The 21492-nt window shown below is 40.7% G+C and overlaps 1 protein-coding gene across 4 annotated transcripts in view; it reads right to left on the bottom strand.

Moving 5' to 3' along the window:
* The window catches only part of iqca1 (IQ motif containing with AAA domain 1), a 193671-nt gene that overhangs the window by 126599 nt on the left and 45580 nt on the right, over positions 1 to 21492 (bottom strand). For all 4 annotated transcript variants that reach the window (XM_060827500.1, XM_060827499.1, XM_060827502.1 and 1 more), the window contains 2 exons: positions 9273 to 9600; positions 6395 to 6511 (listed from right to left, as the gene is read on the bottom strand). In XM_060827500.1, coding sequence (XP_060683483.1) covers positions 6395 to 6511; positions 9273 to 9587 — 432 coding nt within the window. In that variant the 5' untranslated portion in view covers positions 9588 to 9600. The remainder of the gene's footprint in view (positions 1 to 6394; positions 6512 to 9272; positions 9601 to 21492) is intronic.

The following is a 21492-nucleotide window of genomic DNA, read 5'->3' as shown; positions in this document are numbered from 1 at the left end:
GTTCAGAAGGTAAAGAACTTCATGGTAGCCTCAGCCAGTGCGGGAATTGACCCATAAGGTTACCATCACTCTGCACTGCAAACTAACTATCCAGCCAACTGGGCTGACTGATCTAAATCTAATCTGGCCAAGTACCACTCAGGTCCTGCTCCTTGGATGCTGCCTGGCCTGCCGTGCGTTTCCAGCAACACACTCTCGACTCTGATCTCCAGCATCTGCAGACCTCACTTTCTCTACCACTCGGCAGTCAACTCTCAGCAGACAATAGACAATAGGTGCAGGAGTAGGCTATTCGGCCCTTCAAGCCAGCACCACCACTCATTATGGTCATAGCTGATCAGCCATAATCAGTATACTGCTCCTGCCTTATCCCCCATAACCCTTGATTCCACTATCTCTAAGAGCTCTATCCATTTCTTTCTTGAAATTATCCAGAGACTTGGTCTCCACTGCCTTCTGGGGCACAGCATTTCATATAGCCATTACTCTCTGGGTGAAGAAGTTTCTTCTCAACTCTGTTCTAAATGGCTTCACAATTTTTAAATTGTGTCCTCTGGTTCTGGGCTCACCCATCAACGGAAACATGCTTCCTGCCTCCACAGTGCCCAATCCGTCAATAATTTTATGTGTCTCAATCAGATCCCCTCTCATTCTTCTAAACTCAAGTGTATACAAGCCCAGTCAGTCCAATCTTTCAACATTTGATAGTCCCACCATTTCGGGAATTGACCTCGTGAACATATGCTACACTCCCTCAACAGCCAGAATGTCCTTCTTCAAATTTGGAGACCAAAACTGCACACAATACTCCAGGTGTGGTCTCAGTCGTCAGTAAAGTGAAAAAAAGGAGTTGTCAATATTTTTATCATCTGGCACTTACAAAACAATAGCATGCTCACTAATACTTGGTTTGGGTTCTAACTGGGCTACTTAGCTCCCTACTATATTACAGCCTTGATCCAAACATGCATGGAAAACATGAAACTCCAGAGTGAGATGAGAACAACTGCCTTTTGATATTAAGGCAGCATTACACTGAGTCTACTCAAACAGCCTGAGCAAAATTAAAATCGACTGAAGCTGGCAGATGTTATCCACTGCTTTGAGTCATACCTAGTGTAAAGGAAGATGGTTGTGGTTGCTGAGGGTCTCTCAGTTCCAGCAGTTCCTCATGGTATATTTTCTTTCCTAATCAACTGGATCAGAGATGTTACATACATCTCTGGAGGAGGTGGGACAGGATCTCAGGCCTCCTGGCTCAGAGGGAGGTATACAATCACTGCACTACATGGAAAGTCAACTGTACTACCCAATGTCCCAGTTAGTGGCTTAGACCCAAGCACCTTCAGCTACCTTATCAATGGGATCTCGCTTCCATCATAAGATCAGAAGTTCACTTATGATTGTATAATGTTCATACCATTTGCAACTCCTCAGCCACCAAAGTAGTCTGTTTCCATATCCAGAAAGACCTGGACCACATTCAGGCTTGGATGGATAAGTGACTCATAACATTCATGCCAAACAACTAGCAGGCAATTACCATCCACAACAAGAGAGAATTTAACCATATCTCCTTGACATTTAGTGGCATAACTTCTCAGAATTAATTGACCAGAAAACTCAACCGGACGAGTATTTAAATACTGATGCTACAACAGCAAATCAGAAGCTGGAAATTCTGTAGTAAGTAACTCATCTCCTGCCTCCTCAAAGTCAGTACACCGATTACAAGGCGCAAGTCAGGAATGTGACAGAACTCTCTACTTGCCTGGGTGAATGCACTCCATCAACGCTCAATAAATTTGACTAAATACATGGAAAAAGCAGCCCACTTGATCGGCACCCTATCCACCAATTTAAACATGCAATCCTTCCACCTGATGCACAGTGACAGCAATTATATAATCTACAAGATACATTACAGCAACTCACTAAGTCCCCTTCAACAAAACCATTCAAATGCAAGACCTGCTCAGCCACGAATTAGTTCAGGCTATCTAAAGGCTACTCCCATCAGCGGTGGGATTTTTCTTGGAGGAGGCCAGTATCATGTGCTACCTGGTGAAAACCTTAGCCTACCTGGAAGGACTGCACCTTGTCAAACACCATGAGTGCTTCTGACAGAATGAACAAAAAGTGGAGAGCATGAAAGAACATCCCAAGTGGGTCCAGAAATAACCACTTGTGTCAGAACAAGTTCACATCCCAGAGTATGGGTATTCAATGCAGCAATTGGGAGATCTTGCAGTACATGCATTAGACAGACATTAAATTGCAAGTATAGGCCATAACTAGAAAACATTGCACAATAAAATGAAAACCACGGAAAAGTCTTTAAAAAGAATCTGAATCAGACATCCCCATTCATTGAGAGCTGTTGGTGGATGCCAAAAAACTTGAAGCTAAAATAAAAAGAGGAAAGAGTTTCAAGTTTATTACGTGATACCAGACAAAGAAAAACCAGTCTTGTCATTTGGTGGATTTGTACTGAAAAAGGTTAAAGGTGGGATACGTAATGATAAAGTGGCTGGGAAATGTAGCTGTCAGAGTGGACTCTCCCACACCTGGAAAGTTGATCTCAATGTTTTTTAAAAACAATCTCTTTTGGTCACAAATGTATGGGAATGTATATCAATCATGTTGAAATTTATGTTTCTGCAAGGCAATACTTTTCAGAGAGAAGTGTTTCTGAATCTCTCCAAAGTAACAGCAGACGCAGAAGAAAAACGAGGGAAACTAATCCACGATGCTGTTTCCCAGACATATACGTTTCTTCAGATCTGTTTTGCGAAAATAGGTTGTGATCAACTAAAAACAGATTCTATAATTTTTTTACTGGTATCAATATCAGGAAGATAAACATTAAAGTGCAGCATGTTGCTGTGGTAGCATCTTCCAGAACTGACTTTATGATGCTGGTGGTTTCATATATCTGGACTCTATGTTCACCGGCTGTCATGGAGTCATAGAGTTATGCATCATGGAAACAGAACCTTCAGCCCGAATCGTCACAGCAACCAGATATCCTAAACTGATCTAATCCCATTTGCCAGCATTTGGTCCAAAACCCTCTAGTATTAGTATTCATGTACTTTCTCTGGCAGCTTGCTCCATACATACACCACCCTCTGCGTGAAAAAGCTGCCCCTCAGGTCCCTTTTAAATCTTTTTCCACTCACCTTAAATCTCTGCCCTCTGGTTTTCAACTTTCCTACCTTGGGAAAAAGATCTGAGCTATTCACCCTATCTATGCCCCTCATGATTTTATAAACCTCTGTAAGGTCAGCCCTCAGCCCCTGACACTCCAGGGACAAAAACCCCAGCCTATTCAGCACTCCCTATAATTCAAACCCTCCAACCCTGGCAATATCATTGTAAATTATTCAAGTTTCACAACATCCTTCCTACAGCAGGGAGATCAGAATTGAACATATGTTCTAAAGGTAGCTGAACCAATGCCCTGCACAGCTGCAATATAAGGTCCCAACTCCTCCACTCAAAGCACTGACTAATTAAAGCAAGCTTACCAAACCCTTCTTCACCACCATGTCTACCAGTTATTCCACTTTCAAGGAACTCTATACCAGCAATCCTAGGTCTCTCTGTTCAGCCACACTACTCAAGACCCAACCTTTAACTGTACAATTCCTACCTAATTTAGCACATCAAAATGCAATACCTCACATTTATCTAAATTAAATCCATTTGCCATTCCACAGCCCATTGGCGCATCTGATTAAGATCCCATTGTACTCTGAGATAACCTTCACGGTCCACTACATCACCAATTCTGGCGTCATCTGAAAACTTATTAACCATACCACTTGCATTCACATCCAAATCATTTACATAAATGATGAAAAATAGTGGACCCAGTTCAACACCTTGCAGCACACTGCTGATCACAGGCCTCTAGTCTGAAAAACAACCCTCCATTACCAGCTTTTTTCTCTTACCTTCACGTCAGTTTTGCATCCTATTGGCTAGTTTCTCAGATTCAAGTAATCTAGCTTTGCTAAGCAGTCTACCTGCAGAACCTTCTCAAATGTCTTTCTGCCCTTCCTTCCTCAAGCTTCTTTGTCACCTCCTTCAAAAAATGCAATCAAGTTAGTGAGACATGATTCCCCACTCACAAAGTCTTTGTCTTTCCAAATGCATGTAAATTCTGTCCTTCATAATCCCCTCCACCAACTTACTCACCATTGACATCAGGCTCACTAGACTATACCACCCTGGCTTTTCCTTCCCACCTTTCTGAAATAATGGCACCACATTGTCCACCCTCCAGTTTTCCAGCATCTCACCTGTGGCTGTCGATGATACAAATATCTCAGCAAGGGACCCAGAAACCTCTTCCTTATCTTCCTACAAAATTTTGGGATTCACCTGGTTAGGTCCAGGGATTTACCTACCTTTATGCATTTTAAGACCTCAGCATTTCCTCTTCTGTAATATGGATTCTTTCAGGTGATCAATATTTACCTCCCCATGTTTCCTAGCTTCCATTTCCTTCTTCATAGTAAATACTGATGCAAAATATTCATTTAGTATCTCACCTGTCTCCTACGGTTCCACTCATATACGGCCTTGATGATCATTAAATGGTCCTATTCTCTCCCTGGTTACTCCTTTGTTCTTAACACACTTATAGAATCTCTTTGGATTCTCCTTAACTTAAAAGCCAAGTCAGGTCCCCTTTTTGCTATTCTGATTTCCCTCTTAACCATTCCCCTGCAGCCTTTATACTCCTCCCTGTCACTCGATGCTGAAATCACATACAAGCATTGCAAAAGCAGTAGTTATGTCCAAGCTGAATAAGAGAGCATGAAACAATAACAACCTAACAGAGAACACCAGAAGATAAGTCGACCAAAACCAACTCCTCAGTACAGTCCTGTAATAGTGGTGTGACCTGGACATCAGACACTGCAGGAAAAGTTTGAGCACTTTCCATCTTCACTCTCTTAGATATATCCTTGGCAGCTCTCAACAGAACAAGGTCAATAACTCAAGTAGTCATGGATCATATTAATACCATTAGCCTACACTAAATGCTATGCCTATAACCTATACCCTGCCTTTCCTGAGTTCAGAAAATGGATGACAGCCATTATACAGTAATCCATCTGAACAGTCATACCTTCACTACTAGGATCCTGCAAAACAAAATGTCAAAGAATGACACTGACATCTCGGAAACAGTCATTGACAGCCTTGATCTCTTGAGGCTGATGCTATTGTACAGTATTGAAAAAAGCAAGCAGAAACAAAAATCTACCTAGTGAAGAAGGGGATACAAGAAAACAAGCCAACCATACACATTCCTCTGCAGCCAATGTTACACCAGATGATGCTTAATATAGAGCTGTGAGGTAACCCATTGTCGAACAAAATGAGCAACAGACAGAAAGGAAATGGCAGAATGGTTCCCTCCTTTTCCACCACTTGACTAACTACAACAATTAGCTTTTAAAAGCAGAAATGTTTTAACACTCTGAGTGCTGAGAATTTAAAGATCAGAAACAGGTCAGACTTTCTGACAGGTTTCAATTTTAAAAAAGGCTTAGTCCCTGAAATAAAAGTGCAGCAACACTCATTCACACAAATCACACAGACAAGAAAAAATGATGACAGAAGTTGTACCGTTGCAAGTCACTTTTATTAATAGTTGTTGACAGTAACTGGAAACATTTCAGATCAGAATAATCTCTCTTGGCTCACTAAAGACAATAGAGATTAAACATTGCTGGCTTACACTGGTATCTTTGCCTCCCATCCTGACTGACCCTCACCTTCTAAAGATCAGAATTAAGAAGTTGCTTTTTGCAGTTGTGAGTTTTATCATACGACTATATTATTGGTGTTCCCATTGTCCACAAGAATCATTTGGTAGGCTGAACAAATGTCTTGCAATGGAAATATTTGATAACTTTTTCAGCGTTTCAGTTATGAATAGTTCCCAGGTATCTTTATTTATATTTCCTATCTCCATATGTCCTGCAAGTCAATCAGTTATTGTGATTCTGGGTCAAATTGAAATGGAGACAAGTGGTGATCAACATCTGGGAAGGTTGGCTGTGTGGTAAGTGCCTTCCCAGAGACATGACTAGGCATGGATCTGTATAGAATGCCTCAGAAACACAAAAGGTCACCTGACCTACTGGGCTCCATTTCATGTCAAGGTAAATTGATATTTTACATTCTGTTTTTTACGTATCCAATTTATATCTTTATGGACATATTACTTGGACATATAATAGACAGAAGGCTATCACTTTTAACATTGTAAAAAGCAGTTTTAATTTACATTCTCAAGACATAAGAAATTAAACACAAAAACACTTTCAATATTAAAAGTAATGATGTATATATTTGTTTATGTACTACTAACTTGTTCCACTGGAAGTGAGGCTTCAGCTAATATCTGCTCGAGAATGTTTTGCCTGATCTTCAAGACTTTCAGTCTATCTTTGACAAAGTATCCAGGGATGGGGATCTCTAGATCTTCCTGTGAAATTGAATTTGAGAAAAGTAAAAAAAAAGGTTTGAATTAAGAAATTCAGAAAATGTATTCATTGCTCAGGACATCTTTTTATATCTCTTTGATGTAATTTGAAGCTTAAGTAGTCGTTAGAAATCATTAAAAATTAATATGTGAGGTGGCATAATTCAATGCAACTGTCAGAATGATGTTAATGATATCACTTCCCCCAGAGCTATGTCTTAATGGCAAGAGTAATTGAAATCAATTGCAAACTAATCATAACTAGTACTATGATTTATTTTATTCTGGATTAGTGGTGCTGGAAGAGCACAGCAGTTCAGGCAGCATCTGAGGAGCAGGAAAATCGATGTTTCGGGCAAAAGCCCTTCATCAGGAATACAGTATGATTTATTGTAGTCTTTTTAATATTGAGCAAATTAGCGAGTTTGAAGATATATAGTTCAGGTTGAGATTTTGGATGTAAGTTTGCTCACTGAGCTGGAAGATTCATTTTCAGTGATCCTCCAGTTAAGCACTGGTGTTATGGTCCACTTTCTATTTATGTGTTTAGATTTCCTTGCAATGGTGATGTCATTTCCTGTTCTTTTTCTCAGAGGATGGTAGACGGGATCCAAATGGATGGGTTTGTTGATAGAGTTCTGGTTGGAATGCCATGCTTCTAGGAATTCTCTTGCACGTCTCTGTTTGGCTTGTCCTAGGTGTTGTCCCAGTCAAAGTAGATGTCCTTCCTTATCTGAATGTAAAGATACTAGTGATACTGGATTTTTTTGTGGCTAGTTGATGTTCATGTATCCTGGTGGCTAGTTTTCTGCCTGTTTGTCCAATGTAGTGTTTGTTACAGTTCTTGCGTAGTATTTTGTAAGTGACATTCATTTTGCTTGTTGTCTGTATAGGATCTTTTAAATTCATTAGCTGCTTTTTTGTGTGTTAGTGGGTTTGTGGGCTACATTGGACAAACAGGCAGAAAACAAGCCACCAGGATACATTAGCATCAAGTAGCCACAGAATGGCATGACCCACTATCATTAGTATCCTTACATACTGATGAGGAAGGACACCACTTTGACTGGGACAACACATCCATCCTACAACAAGCCAAACAGAGACACACACGAGAATTCTTTGAAGCATAGTATTCCAACAGAACTCTATCGACAAATACATCGATTTGGTTCCCATCTACCACCATCTGAGAGAAGGAGCAGGAAATGACATCACCAAAACAGAAAATGATATCACCACAGGAAATGACATCACCAACCCAAGGAAACCTAAACACATATGTAGAAAGTTGGCCATAACACCAGTGCTTCACCGGAGGCCCACTGGTAATGTTACTTAGTATGGTCACGAAATGTCTGAAAATGAACCTTCCAGCTCAGTGAGCAAACTTACAACCTTTGTGCAAATTATTAGGGTTTTAAATTAAATAGCACCTGAGAATGGATGTGAGGATTATGATGAGCAATCAGACCGCAACCATTCAGCCAATACTTGGCACCTATGTAAATGCTGCTCACTTTAATTAGATGAGCTTTCAATTTCAGATTTATCATTTTTTGAAATTCCACCAGGTAGCATGATGAAATGCCTGGATCTTTGGATTAATGTCTAATGACATACCACTATGCTACCATCTGCCTATTTGGCTTCTGCTGATCATAGTTGCAATACACTTGAGTGATATTATCCGATTACTAGCAGTGGATGCAAGGTGTAAGATAAGGGCATGTGCCTTTCGTGTTAAGAACGCAGATCCCTTTCAGGGTCAACCAATCAAATGTAATAGAATCACAGAAACAAAGAACTGTGGACTCTGGAAATCTGTAACAAAAATAGGAAGTTTTGGAGAAAATCAGCAGGTTGGCACCATATGTGAAGAGAAAAGCAGAGTTTCAAGTCCGTGTGACTCTTTCTCAGTACAGATGCTGCCATACCTGCTGAATTTCTCCAGCAATATATTTTTGTTTCAATACATCTCCAGAGTTGATTGCGCTGAACAGCTGAATTCTTTAAGTCCCCCTCTGACTCTACTTTGAATTTGTTCCTCTCTTATTTCCCCACCTTTTTGATTTGCATTGTGATTACACTAGCCTGGTACCAGCACTTGAACTTTTTATTTGTTTAGGCAGTTAATTGGGTGACTAGTGGTGGATTTATGAGAAGAGTTGAAATCTAATACTGTTCTGGTTTAATCCTCTGCTTTGTTCACCCAGAAGTCCCGACCTGTTTTCTTGAATTTTTGATCATTTCACTGCACATGATAGATAGTGCTCATAGTAATTTGTTTTGTTTGATTAGTGATGGGTGTCTGAAATAAAGAACAAGAGAGTTGAATTCTTGTCGATTTTTGACCACCCGATGTGGTGATGGGTGGTTGGGTAGAGGGAAAGGTCGGGGGGGCCTCATGGGCCAGGGTCTAGCTAAGGCAACGATCAACATGTCCAGACATCAAGCTGTGGAGAGAGAATGCTGTAATTCCCAATGGCCTGCCTTTCTTCGTGGCTATGTCCATGCTCAAGTGTCTTTGGAGAGAGAGCATGAGATGTCCACCAGCACCAATGTAGCTTTTACACAGAGGTGGGCACTTTGCGTTGGCATGCATTACCTCCCCGTCCAACACCATTTCAATTTAGTCATCTCCCTTGGTAAACTCTTAGCTCACTTTCAGCGACTATCCAATTGAACGTTCTGTAACTCTCAAACCAACATCAAATCCATTGCATTTCTTTATATCTCTAATCCATGATGGAACCACACTTACTGGGGTTAGCTTGAGGTCTTGCAGGACATCGTCACAATAGTGGTACTCTGAGAACTCCAGCTTCACCATTTCATTCTTTAGCTCCAGGATTCTGCCCATAACCCCATCCAGCACATGATGAATAACTCTTCGCTTCTGAGGGTGCACAATCTGGTCATACAGAACTTCCATACTACGGAAAATCTGCACGTACTTAACATAGAATGTTACCAGCATCTGAAAGATTATCACACGGTCTGTCTGTGGTTTAGCAACCTGGGCATTGATTTCCTGCTTCAGAAGGTATTCCAGGTCCTCATGGGTATCAACCCACATCTTATTGTAAGTGCTACAATGAAAGAAAGCAGATACAAAAAGTTAAACAATATTATAATCTGATTGGGAAACATTTAAATTAAAGGAGAAATCTAAGACCTAACAATTAACTGGCAGAATTATGGCACAGGATTTCAAGTTCTTTAAAGAAATAAATTTTATTGTATATCAACAAGCATTATACAAACAAAGCATTATTATCATAACACCTTGATCATAAAGGTTTATACTATAAACTTTCTATTTACTAACACACAAAAACACACGTTGCCTTATCTCATGAAATCTGTAAACTTCATTCACTTTTCCTGGGAGCAACTCATAATTAAATAAATCACTCTCTGAAATTCACTCATATTTCTCTACAAAGTTCCAGCCATTCGCCAAGGTAAGTTTTAATGGGGGTCTTTCCTATAGCTTTAAGCTAAGCAACTATCCAAGTTCTTTTCCAAACATTGGATCCCACAGCTACAGCTCTCTACAATTTCTACACATAGGTTCAAACCCTCAGTAAACACACTTAGTTTTCAATAGCCCACTGTTCTGGTTTCAAGTGGTAAACAAACTAATTATATCTTTAGCTGCAAAAAGGTTAAATGCTTCTTATTGAGAAATTATGTTTATTTCTTCCATGGGCTTCCAGGTAAACAAATATTCCTGTCATTTTTCCTTGAACAAATTTGTCTTAGACTGAATACCATTCCCAACCACAGACTTCATAATGAACAACAGATCGAGATTTGTGCTGCTTCAGATGTAGGTCCAGCTTTATCTCTCAACTTCCAAGGAGATAGAAGCCACATGAAATTCAAATCACATTCAGCCTCTTAGGTGCTTTCCCACACCTAGTCATAGCTGCTGGTTACATCCTCATTGAATTCAGAGAGGTAACTCACAATAAAGAATCTCAAAAAAAAACTTTTCAAAAAGTAATCTCTCTAAGCTCCGTTGATCTTCGTAGCAATGGGACACACATACTATTCCCAGATAATAATGCAATTTAATTATCTTTGAACTCCAAAGAATAAAGAACTGCACAGTATAGGAACAAGCCCTCCAGACCACCATGACTGCGCCCACACACGATCCATTTCTGAACCAAAAGCCTTTTGATCCCAAGTGGTCCATATCCCTCTATTCCCTGCCTATTCATATATCTGTCAAGATACTTCTCCAACATTGCTATTGTATCCACCTCCACCTCCTCCTCTGATAGTGCATTCCAGGCACTTAACACCCTCTGTTTAAAAACCTTGCCTCTTACATCTCCTTTAAACCTGCCCCCTCCCCCTTTTTAGGTATGGGCAAAACTTTAGTTAATTCTTAAAAACTATATTAAATAATTTCTAGTTTGGATTGTTTCTAGTTCTTCAGTTAAATATGCCCATCCTCTATTGATCATCTGAATTTTCTAGCAATTAATCTCAAGTCAACATGAACCTCTCTCCCTATAATAAATTAAAAGCTTGTTTGAATTTGTCTTAGTTCAATACCGGTTTCTCAGCCAGATGTCCTATTTTCTACAGCTTAGATATTAATAACCAATTATATTCTGAAAAATCTAAATTAACTACTAGATATTCAGAACACTAACCACTAAGTACAGTAAATGTGTTAGATATAATTTATAAAATCATATATATCGGAACAAGAAGTAGTCACTCAGCCCTTTGAGAATGTGCTCTTTGGTACAGGAATCCCTTCACCTTTTATATGTCTCCAGAAATTTTTCTTCTTCAAGTATGTATCTAATTAATTGTTGAATTTGAGTGTGAATCTGTATCCACCAGTGCACTCCAAATCCTGAACATTCATCACATTTATAAAATCATTGTCACACCGCTGGTTCTTTTGCCAATTCTGTAAATTGATGCCCTCCAGGTATCAACACTTAGACCAGTGGAAACCATTTCTCTTTACTTGCTCTATCATTTTAAACTTCATGAAATATCCATCCACATCTACTTCAATGCATAAATTACATGTTCAGAACTGTTTAGGAGCAAACAATCATTTGTAAGTACATAATTGAATCTTTGTGAAGAGGACAAGACATGAAGTTTTTCTCATGACACTCAACGGGCCAACACAAGGGGGCATGGTTTGACTTCCTGCAACTTCCTGAACTGCAAAGGAACTATTCAATCTCAAGTACACTTTCCATTTCTGAAGGAACCAGGACCAGATTTATGGGCTAGAAATGCAGAGCACTGTGGTAACAAAAAAGAAAACAGAAACAGAGTCTCAATCTGACTATATGGCTGATGATTTTTAACTTGCTTTTCATGAATCTCTCGGAACAGTTGCTGCAAATTCTCAAAGGGGAGTATGAGCAGCTAGAGGCCGTTGTAGTACACATTGGTACCCATGACAGAGGCTGAGAAATGGATGAGCTTCTGTAGAATGAATATAGGAGGGTAGGCAGGAGATTAAAAAGCAATCTCATGATTACATCCAGTGCCACATGCTTGGAGGATAGGGAAGATTAACGAGTGGCTGAGAAGGTGGTGCAGGGGGCAGGGATTCAGATTTTTGGAACATTGGGATCTCTTGTGAGTCAGAAATGATCTCTACAAGAGAGATGGGTGACACCTGAACTCAAGGGGATCCAATATCCCGGCAGGGAAATTTGCTAGTGCTTTAAACTAGTATGAAGGTAGGATGGAGGGATCCTAAGCAGTCATGAGAAAAGAGAGAAGATTGAGGGTGATTCAGAAGTTAAAGTGTGCCAATTAAATAGGCAAGGCAGGCAAGAGCATGGCAGAGAATGAGGTAAGACTGAAGAACTAAACCGATGCATTTCAGTGCAAAAGACCTGACAAGGAAGGCAAATGATCTCAGGTCGTGTTTGGGAACATGAGACTGGGATAGCAATAGTTATTACAGAAATATGGCTGATGGAGGGATAGAACGAGCAGCTCAATGTTCCTGGGTACAGATGCTATAGGAAGGATAGAAGTGGAGGCAAGAGAGGAGGGAGATTGGCAATTTAGATCAGAGTAAACATTACTGTTGTACTGAGAGAAGATATTCCTGGGGGATCATCCAGTGAAGCTATGTGGGTGGAACTGAGAAATAAGAAGGAATTGACCACCTTGATGAGATTGTACTATAGCCCCCACAATAGAAGGAAATTGAGGAGCAAATATGTCAGGAGATCTCAGATATCTTTAGGGTTGTAATTGCAGGGCATTTTAACTTTCCAAACACAGACTAGGTCTGCCACAGTGCCTGAATGAGAAGGAATTTGTTTAGTGTGTTCAAGAATATTTTCTTTACCAAAATGTACCCTACGAGAGAAAAGGCAAAGCTCGACCTTCTCTCGGGAAATAGGCAAGTGACTAATAGGTGTTAGTGGGGGAGCGCTTTGGGACCAGTGGCTATAATGTTATTAGTTTTAAAATAGTTATGGAAAAGAATTGGCCGTTTATAAAAGTTAAAAGTTCTAAACTTGAGCATTGCCAACTTTGACCATATTAGGAACTTTGAAATTTGATTGGGGTAGGCTGGTCGCAGATAAGGAGACGACTGGGAAGTGGGAGGCTTTTAAAAGTGAGATGACGAGAGTTTAGTATGTTCCTGTCAAAATGAGGAGCAAGGCTGGTAGGAGTAGAACACACTGGATGACTGGAAATATTGAGACTATGATCAAGAAAAAGGAGGAGGCACCTCAGACAAAGACAAGTGGATCCCTTGCGGAGAATAGGGGCATATGTAAAAAGGAAATCAGGAGGACAAAAGGGGGATATGAGATAGCTTTGGTCGATAAGGTTAAGAGAAATCCATAGAGATTCTGCAAGTACATTAAGGGCAAAAGAACAATGAGGGAGAGTGTAGGGCCCCTTAAAGATCAACAAGGCCGTCTATACGTAGAACCACAGGACATGGGCGAGATACTAAATAAATATTTCATGTTAGTATTTACTTGGAAAATGACATTGAAGCGAGAGAACATTTAGAAATAAATAGTGATGCCTTGAAATCAGTCCACATTATGGAAGAGGATGTGCTGGAGTCTTAAAACACAAAGTTGATAACCCCAAGGGACCTGATCAAGTGGATCCCAGGACATTGTGGGAAGCTAGGGAAGTAATTGTGGGGGCCCTTGCAGAGATATTTGTATAATGTACAGCCAAGGCGAGGTTCCAGAAGTCTGGAATGTGGTTAACATTGTGCCTTTATTTAAGCTACAGAACTACAGACCAGTGTGTCTGATGTCAATGGTGGGTATGTTGTTGGAGAGGATTCTAAGAAAAAAGATTTGCATGCATTTGGACAGGCAAAGACTGAATAGGGATGGTCAGCATGGTTTTGCGCATTGGAAATTTTATTTCATAAATTTGATTTTTTTGAAGACGTGACCGAGAAAATGATGAAGGCAGAGCAGTAGACATCATCTACTTAGACTCTAGCAAGGCCTTCAAAAGGTTCTGTATGGTTGATTGATTAGTAAGATTAGAACACATGGAATACAAAATTGGCACAAAGGTAGGAGACTAGCAGTGATGGTGGAAGATTGTTTGATGTGCTGGAGATCTGTGATCAGGTTGAGGTTCTGGATGTAGACTCGCTCACTGAGCTGGAAGGTTCATTTCCAGACGTTTCATCACCCTACTATGTAACATTTTAATGGGCCTCCGGGCAAAGCACTGTTAATAATTCCTGATTTCTATTTATATGTTTGAGTTTCTTTGGGTTGGTGATGTCATTTCATGTGGTAACATCATTTCCTGTGGTGATGTCATTTCCTGTTCTTTTCCTCAGGGGGTGGTAGATGTGGTCTAACTCGATGTGTTTGTTGATAGAGTTCCGGTTGGAATGCCATGCTTCTAGGAATTTTCGTGTGTGTCTCTGTTTGGCTTGTCCTAGAATGGATACGTTGTCCCAGATGAAGTGGTGTCCTTCCTCATCTGTATGTAAGAGTACTAATGAGAGAGAGTCATATCGTTTTGTGGCTAGTTGATGTTCATGTATCCTGGTGGCTAGTTTTCTGCCTGTTTGTCCAATGTAGTGTTTGTTACAGTCCTTGCACTGTTTCGTAAATAACATTAGTTTTGCTTGTTGTCTGTATAGGGTCTTTCAAGTTCATTAGCTGTTGTTTTAGTGTGTTGGTGGGTTTGTGGGCTACCATGGTAGAAAGCAGGGATTATCAGCAGTGCTTCGCCCGGAGGCCCACTGAAGATGTTACTGCGTAAGGTGACGAACATCTGGAAATGAACCTTCCAGTCAGCGAGCAAACCTACATCCAGAACTCAACCTGAGCTACAAATCTTCTTAAAATCCGCTAAGACCTATGGGTGCAATATACTAAAAATGGCCCGAAAATGGGAAATGAATGCCATCCGACAGAGTGCCACCTGCGAACAGATGTACTTCCTGCATGAATGCCTAAGAAAACAGGTACTACCTAAATATCTTAAATACAAACCTCCCCCTAACACCCCACTAAACAAAAGAATAGCAGAGCAAAACAGCTGCAGAATGATTAGAGAAATGAGTAATAATGCCCACAACAGTCTCCGTAAATATAACTGGGAAATTTTGCACCAAAAATCTTCACTCATTAATACAACAGACCATAAAAGGACAGACACAGTACAACAAACCAATGATATTAGACAGTGACAAACACTGAAAATGAAAAAAACTAGACCTGCAGAAAAAAAACTAGACAAACTTACACAAAGTAATCACACTGACAATACAGAAGCATGGATAAAAATCTTATCTGACTGAACAGACACTGAAAAAGCCGTCTTAGTAAGAGGATTAAATTACAACTGCCAGGATACGGACAAGAAAGATTTCTTAGCAGCATTAGAAACAATACTAAAGGACAACCAACTCACAGAAGAAACCCAGCAAACTATCAGACAGGTAGTCGCACCAACATTAAGCAGAAAAAAGGAAGGAAACACTAAAAAGAGATAAAAACATTGTTATCTACCTGCAGACAAAGAACGTTTGACAGTCATTCTAAATCAAAGAGACTACATTGAAAAACCGAACGCACTACTTACAGACACCAACACTTACCAACATGTGGTGATAGACCTGACCTACAACTAGAGAACCGAATCACAGTCCTACTCAAAAAACCTCAGAAATCTGGAGAAATAAATAAGACTGACTTCCAAAAAATGAGACCAGACAGATCCAACACACCACACTTCTATGGATTACCCAAAATTCACAAACCAGGAGCCCCCCCCACTCCCCCCCCCCTCTCAGACCCCTAGTCTCGCTCCCTGGAACACCAATTACAGATTGGCCAAGGAACTACACCAAAGACTAAAACACTTAGTAGAAGACTCACACCACTCCATCCACTCCACCCAAGAATTCCTGAATTCCTAAGATAGAAGAGGATGAAATAATGGCCACCTTTGATGTAATAGACCTGTTTACATCAATCAACATTAACCTGGCCAAGGAAACACTGCCTACACTATTAGAAGACCCAAGGACACATACACCAAACACCACTATCTTCATCAGCAAAGACAGCATTGTCAAGCTAGTGGACCTATGCCTTACCACACACTTCATCTTCAATAACAAAACCTACAGACAAACCAACAGAACACCCATGGGATTTCCAATATCCGCGTTCTTAGCAGAGACAGCAATGCAAGACTCGAATAAATAGTTCTGCTAACCATCCAACCCAAACTTTGGTCGGCACCTTTGTCATCACTAAACAAAACAAATTAGAGGAAACCTTCAAGACCATCAATATTACCCACACTGGCATAAAATTCACTAAAGAGGAGGAAAACAATAACAAACTGCCATTCCTAGATGTCACAGTAAAGTGGACAGCCAATGGCGAACTTCAAACAGAAAAACAACACATATGGACCAAATTTGAACTACAGAAGCAATCACCCCAACATCCACAAACGAAGCTAGATCAGAACATTATTCCAACAAGCCAGCACACACTACAGCATAGAGGAACTATGCAGAGCAGAGGAAAATCACCTGTACAGTGTATTCAAAAAGAACTGATACCCAATGAACACTGTCTGCAGATTTCTCAGCAACAAACCCAAAAAAAAACGTCCAGAAACCCTAGCCACTCTCTCCTACATCAAAGGCATCTCGGAAATGACTGCCAGACTACTCAGACTTCTTGGCATCATGGTAGCCCACAAACCCACCAACACACTAAAACAGCAGCTAGTGAACTTGAAAGACCCTATACAGACAACAAGTAAAACTAATGTTATTTACAAAATATTGTGCAAGGACTGACACAATACTACATTAGACAAACAGGCAGAAAACTAGCCACCAGGATACATGAACATCAACTAGCCACAAAACGACATGACTCTCTCTCATTAGTATCCTTACATACAGATGAGGAAGGACACCACTTCAACTGGGACAATTCATCCATTCTAGGACAAGCCAAACAGAGACACACACGAGAATTCCTAGAGACATGGCATTCCAACCAGAACTCTATCAACCAACACATCGAGTTAGATCCCATCTACCACCCCCTGAGAAAAAGAACAGGAAATGACATCACCACATGAAATGACATCACGATCCTAAAGAAATCCAAACATATAAACAGAAAGCAGGAATCATCAACAGTGCTTTGCCCGGAGGCCCACTAAAGATGTTAACTAGCAGGGAAATGAAACGTCTGGAAATGAACCTTCCAGTTCAGTGAGCAAACATACATCCAGAACCTCAACCTGAGCTACAAATCTTCTCAAAACTCGCTATCAGGGATTGATGCTGGGACCATGGTTAATTATCATTGTTCAAATGATTTAGATGAGACTACAGGAAGCATGGTTAGTAAGTTTGTGGATGACACCAAAATTGGTGGTATAGTGGACAGTGAAGGTGGTTATCGAAGAGTACAATGAGATCTTATCAGCTGGGTCAATGGGGCTGAGGAGTGGCAAACGGGGTCTAATTTAGCTAAATGTCAGGTATTGCATTTTGGGAAGACAAACCAGGACAGGACTTATGCAATTAATGGTAGGGCCCTAGGGTATGTTGTCGAACAGGCAGACATAGGGATTAAGGTACATAGTTCCTTGAAAGTAACTTCATAGGTAAGGTGGTAAAGAAGGCATTGGCATGCTTGCAGTCATTGATCAGAGTACTGAATGTTGGACTTGGGATGTTATGTTGCAGCTGTATAGAACATTGCTGAGGCCACGTTACAATGCTGTATACAGTTTTGGCTGCCTGCTATAGAAAGATATTAAGTTGGAAAGGGTGCAGAAAAGATTTACAAGGACGTTACTGGACTGGAGGGTTGAAGTTATCAGGGGAGACTGGAGCAAAGGAGGCTAAGGAGTGTCCTTATAGGGGTTTATAAAATCACGAGCGGCATAGATAAGGTGAACAGCATATGCCTTTTCTCTGGGGTAGGGACATTCAAAACTGAAAGGCATGGTTTTAAGGTGAGAGAGAAAAAATTTAAAAGGGATCTGAGGAGTAACAATTTCACATAGAAAATGGTGTATATATGGAATGAACTGCCAGACAAAGTGGTAGGTGCAGGTACAGTTGCAAAATTTAAAATACATTTGGATAGGAACATGAATTGGAAAGGTTTAGAGGAATACGGGCCAAATGCAGACAAACAGGATTAGTTTATTTGGGTAACCTAGTTGGCACGGACTAGTTGGACCAAAGGGTCTGTTCCGTGCTGTATGACTCTATAGCTCTATGAATGTTTGTGTTATTGGCCAGTGCTGTTTTCTCCACTCTGTGAGATATGGGTGCCAAAGGAATCTCGTGTGCCATCAACTTTGTCTTGAAGATAAGATGTATCAAAAAAAGTGAAGTGGGTGTTGACAGTGGGTGTCACGGGATCCATTACTTCTTCATGAAAAGACTCGATTCCTCTGTGGAATTTTACCTGATTATATTATATTGTATAAGATTAAGCTTAACAACAATGATGCTATTAACTCGTTAAGTGTCATGGGATCCGTCTACTTCTTCATGAAAAGACTCGATTCCTCTGTGGAATTTTACCTGATTATATTATATTGTATAAGATTAAGCTTAACAGCAATGATGCTATTAACTCGTTAAGTGTCATGGGATCTGTCTACTTCTTCATGAAAAGACTCAATTCTTCTGTGGAATTTTACCTGATTATATTAGATTGTAGCAACAATGATACTATTAACTCTTTATTGTATTTTAGCCTAGCAACAATTAAGTATAACTATGACTATGTGGCAACTGCTCTCTACCAGCTACTTATCAGCTACTTATTGTTTTCTCAGCTAATTAAGTGTTTAACGCGACCTTTAAACAATGCTGACCGAGGCACAGTTTGAGATTCCAGTTCTTTAAACAAATGATGTAATTGCTTAACTTAGACTGTAAGGGATATAAAAGCAGAGCTAAAACAGACAGAACTCACTCTTGTCTTGAAACACAGACAATGAGTCACCCAACCATCCTCTGAACCACCAGGCTTGCAGAAAAGACACATTTGTGCAAAATACGGACCGATCGGATGAAACATACGAACGGCTAAGAGCTTGCTGAAATACGCCTGCCTAAAAGATTCTCGGTTGAGGCACTGCATTCTAGCCTGAAGAAGATACAATCTGAACCAACTAGCTGAAACACACTAGTCTAAGAAGATCCCATTTGGGACACTCAGGTATTAAGCTCTGCTTTTATCCTAGGTATCTTTTAAGAACATTCAAAAAGGCTGTAACGATTGTGATTAACTGAAAACATCTGATTGTGAGTATTCAACTTATTATATTGATAAATTTCTATTATATTTTACACCACACACTTCGTATTCGCCGAACCTTTATTTGATAAGATATGTTTACCTTTGTGTTGGTATGTTAAGTCTAGAACTTAGCTGAGAAGGCATTAGGATTGACTTAAAGTGAATCCCTCTCACTCCTAGGTGAAAGGATAAACTGAAGGGACCTAGAGACCTGCGATAAACCCAGCCGAGTTTGTAGCTATCAGGACCATACAGTCAATAGGGACCACTGGTAAACTTGACAGGTAACGGCCTCAGGTATATGCCCGAGGTACTGTAGTTTAATCCGGTAGTAACCCATACCTATTGAGGATATCCACCTGAATAACATAACAATTGGCGCCCAACGTGGGGCTCGAGAGATTGCACTATCTTGAACCTCACGGCGTAAATATTATCTTTGTCACCAAATAAACTCCTTCTGTAGGGATATAGCGAATAGTACAAAAAAATAAAAGCCCCTCAAAAAGAAAAAGAAAATGGCCAATATACCTGCCTGTTATTTTAGAAATGATTGGGCAGAAATAGTCGCAGCAGGAAACGACAATATAGTCTCCCCACCTAACCTAAGAGGTCAGGAGGTAAGACTGAGGGCAGATGAGTCAGTCCTAGAAGGACTAAACAGACTCAATGGAGAACCTATAGCAGCAAGACTCCGATACAGGTTCAGAATAGAATATGTAGATGGAACTCACCATCACTATGATGGATGCATACCAGCAGATGGAACTGGAAACCCCCTAGAACCAGCCCACCAGCATACCGCTGGCGTTCTACCAGCTCAACATACGGTAACAGTAATTAGAAGAGAAACAGACCTAAGGGGAAGAGAAGTACCGCTAGTACCAGGCATGTCAGAACATGCCTGGGCAGAAGATATAGCTCAGCAAATTATAGTGGCAGCAGACAGAGTGCTCCAAATACCCCAACTAAATAGAGTAGCAGCACAAGTCCTAGTGGCGCAACATGCTGTAGAAAAAGCCCGATGGCTAATCAATAATCCCAGGCCCGGACAAGCCGGACAAGCACCACAACCGGTAGCAGCCCGCCGTGTGTACGGTGATCCCTCACTGAAGAATTTTAAAATCTGCTTCCTAGACTTTCCCTCAGATGACAGAGCAGCAATAAAATATATAATTCAACATTTCGAAAAACTAAAAGCCTTCTTGGAAGGACTAACCCCCCAAGAAAATTCAGATTTATTTAAAGCCCTGGATTGTCCTGCTTTAGATCAGGAACCGCACACCACCATAAATCTAGTTACCATACTCCATGAAGCCCACAACCGGGTATATGGAACCCAAAGAGCAGAAGCAGCCAACAAGATATTCAAAACACTCCTGGAATCAGGGAGAACAATGCTCCAGGTAGCACAATCCGCTGAAGATCTAAAAATAAACTATGTCCAAGTCAGGTCGCAATTATTCAGACAATTCCAGAATGAAGGCCATGCAAACAGGCTCAGGGAAGCCACAAACAGAGCACTAGGACAGGGACAAAACCCATGGCAAGTATTCAGACAAGAATTAATCAACTTAGGAGAAGTCCTCAATCTATCCCTAGATAGAATAGGAAAACAAAATCCCCACGGACCTCAACCAGAAGCCAAGGAAAGGAAATCAGAAAAACCTAAATCAGAAACCCAGAAATCCAAGGCGCAAGGACGCCAACAAAACCAAAGAAAACCATGGACATACCGACCCCAATATGAACCATTGGTTCAGGTAGTGGAAAAAGTCCAACCCAGAAACCAGGGACCTCCCCGACAGCAGCTACCTCCTAGACCAATTCCAGGAGTAAGCCCAAACTATTTAGGGAGAAACCCCATTCCGAATTATCAAGACCCAAGAGCTAGAGGGGGATACCAACCTCCACTACAGCCAGCCCAGCAACCACAACAACCTCGGGAATATAGGCCACCCCAACAAAATTTTAGACCTAGGCCTCCAAATGGACAAGTTCAACAAGAACGATACAACCTGAGACCCAGAAACAGTCAGGGACAAGCAATAACCTCTGGATCAGCCAGAGTGCAAACACAAGGGGACGAAAGGAATACAGAAGGGCAAAGAATCCACCAGACAGGGATGGTGAGAAAACCCAGACAGACAGCAGCAGAACCATGCT

Source organism: Hemiscyllium ocellatum, chromosome 7 (genome assembly GCF_020745735.1).
Source record: "Hemiscyllium ocellatum isolate sHemOce1 chromosome 7, sHemOce1.pat.X.cur, whole genome shotgun sequence".
NCBI classification, from domain to species: domain Eukaryota; kingdom Metazoa; phylum Chordata; class Chondrichthyes; order Orectolobiformes; family Hemiscylliidae; genus Hemiscyllium; species Hemiscyllium ocellatum.
This window is presented reverse-complemented; position numbering and strand designations above follow the sequence as displayed.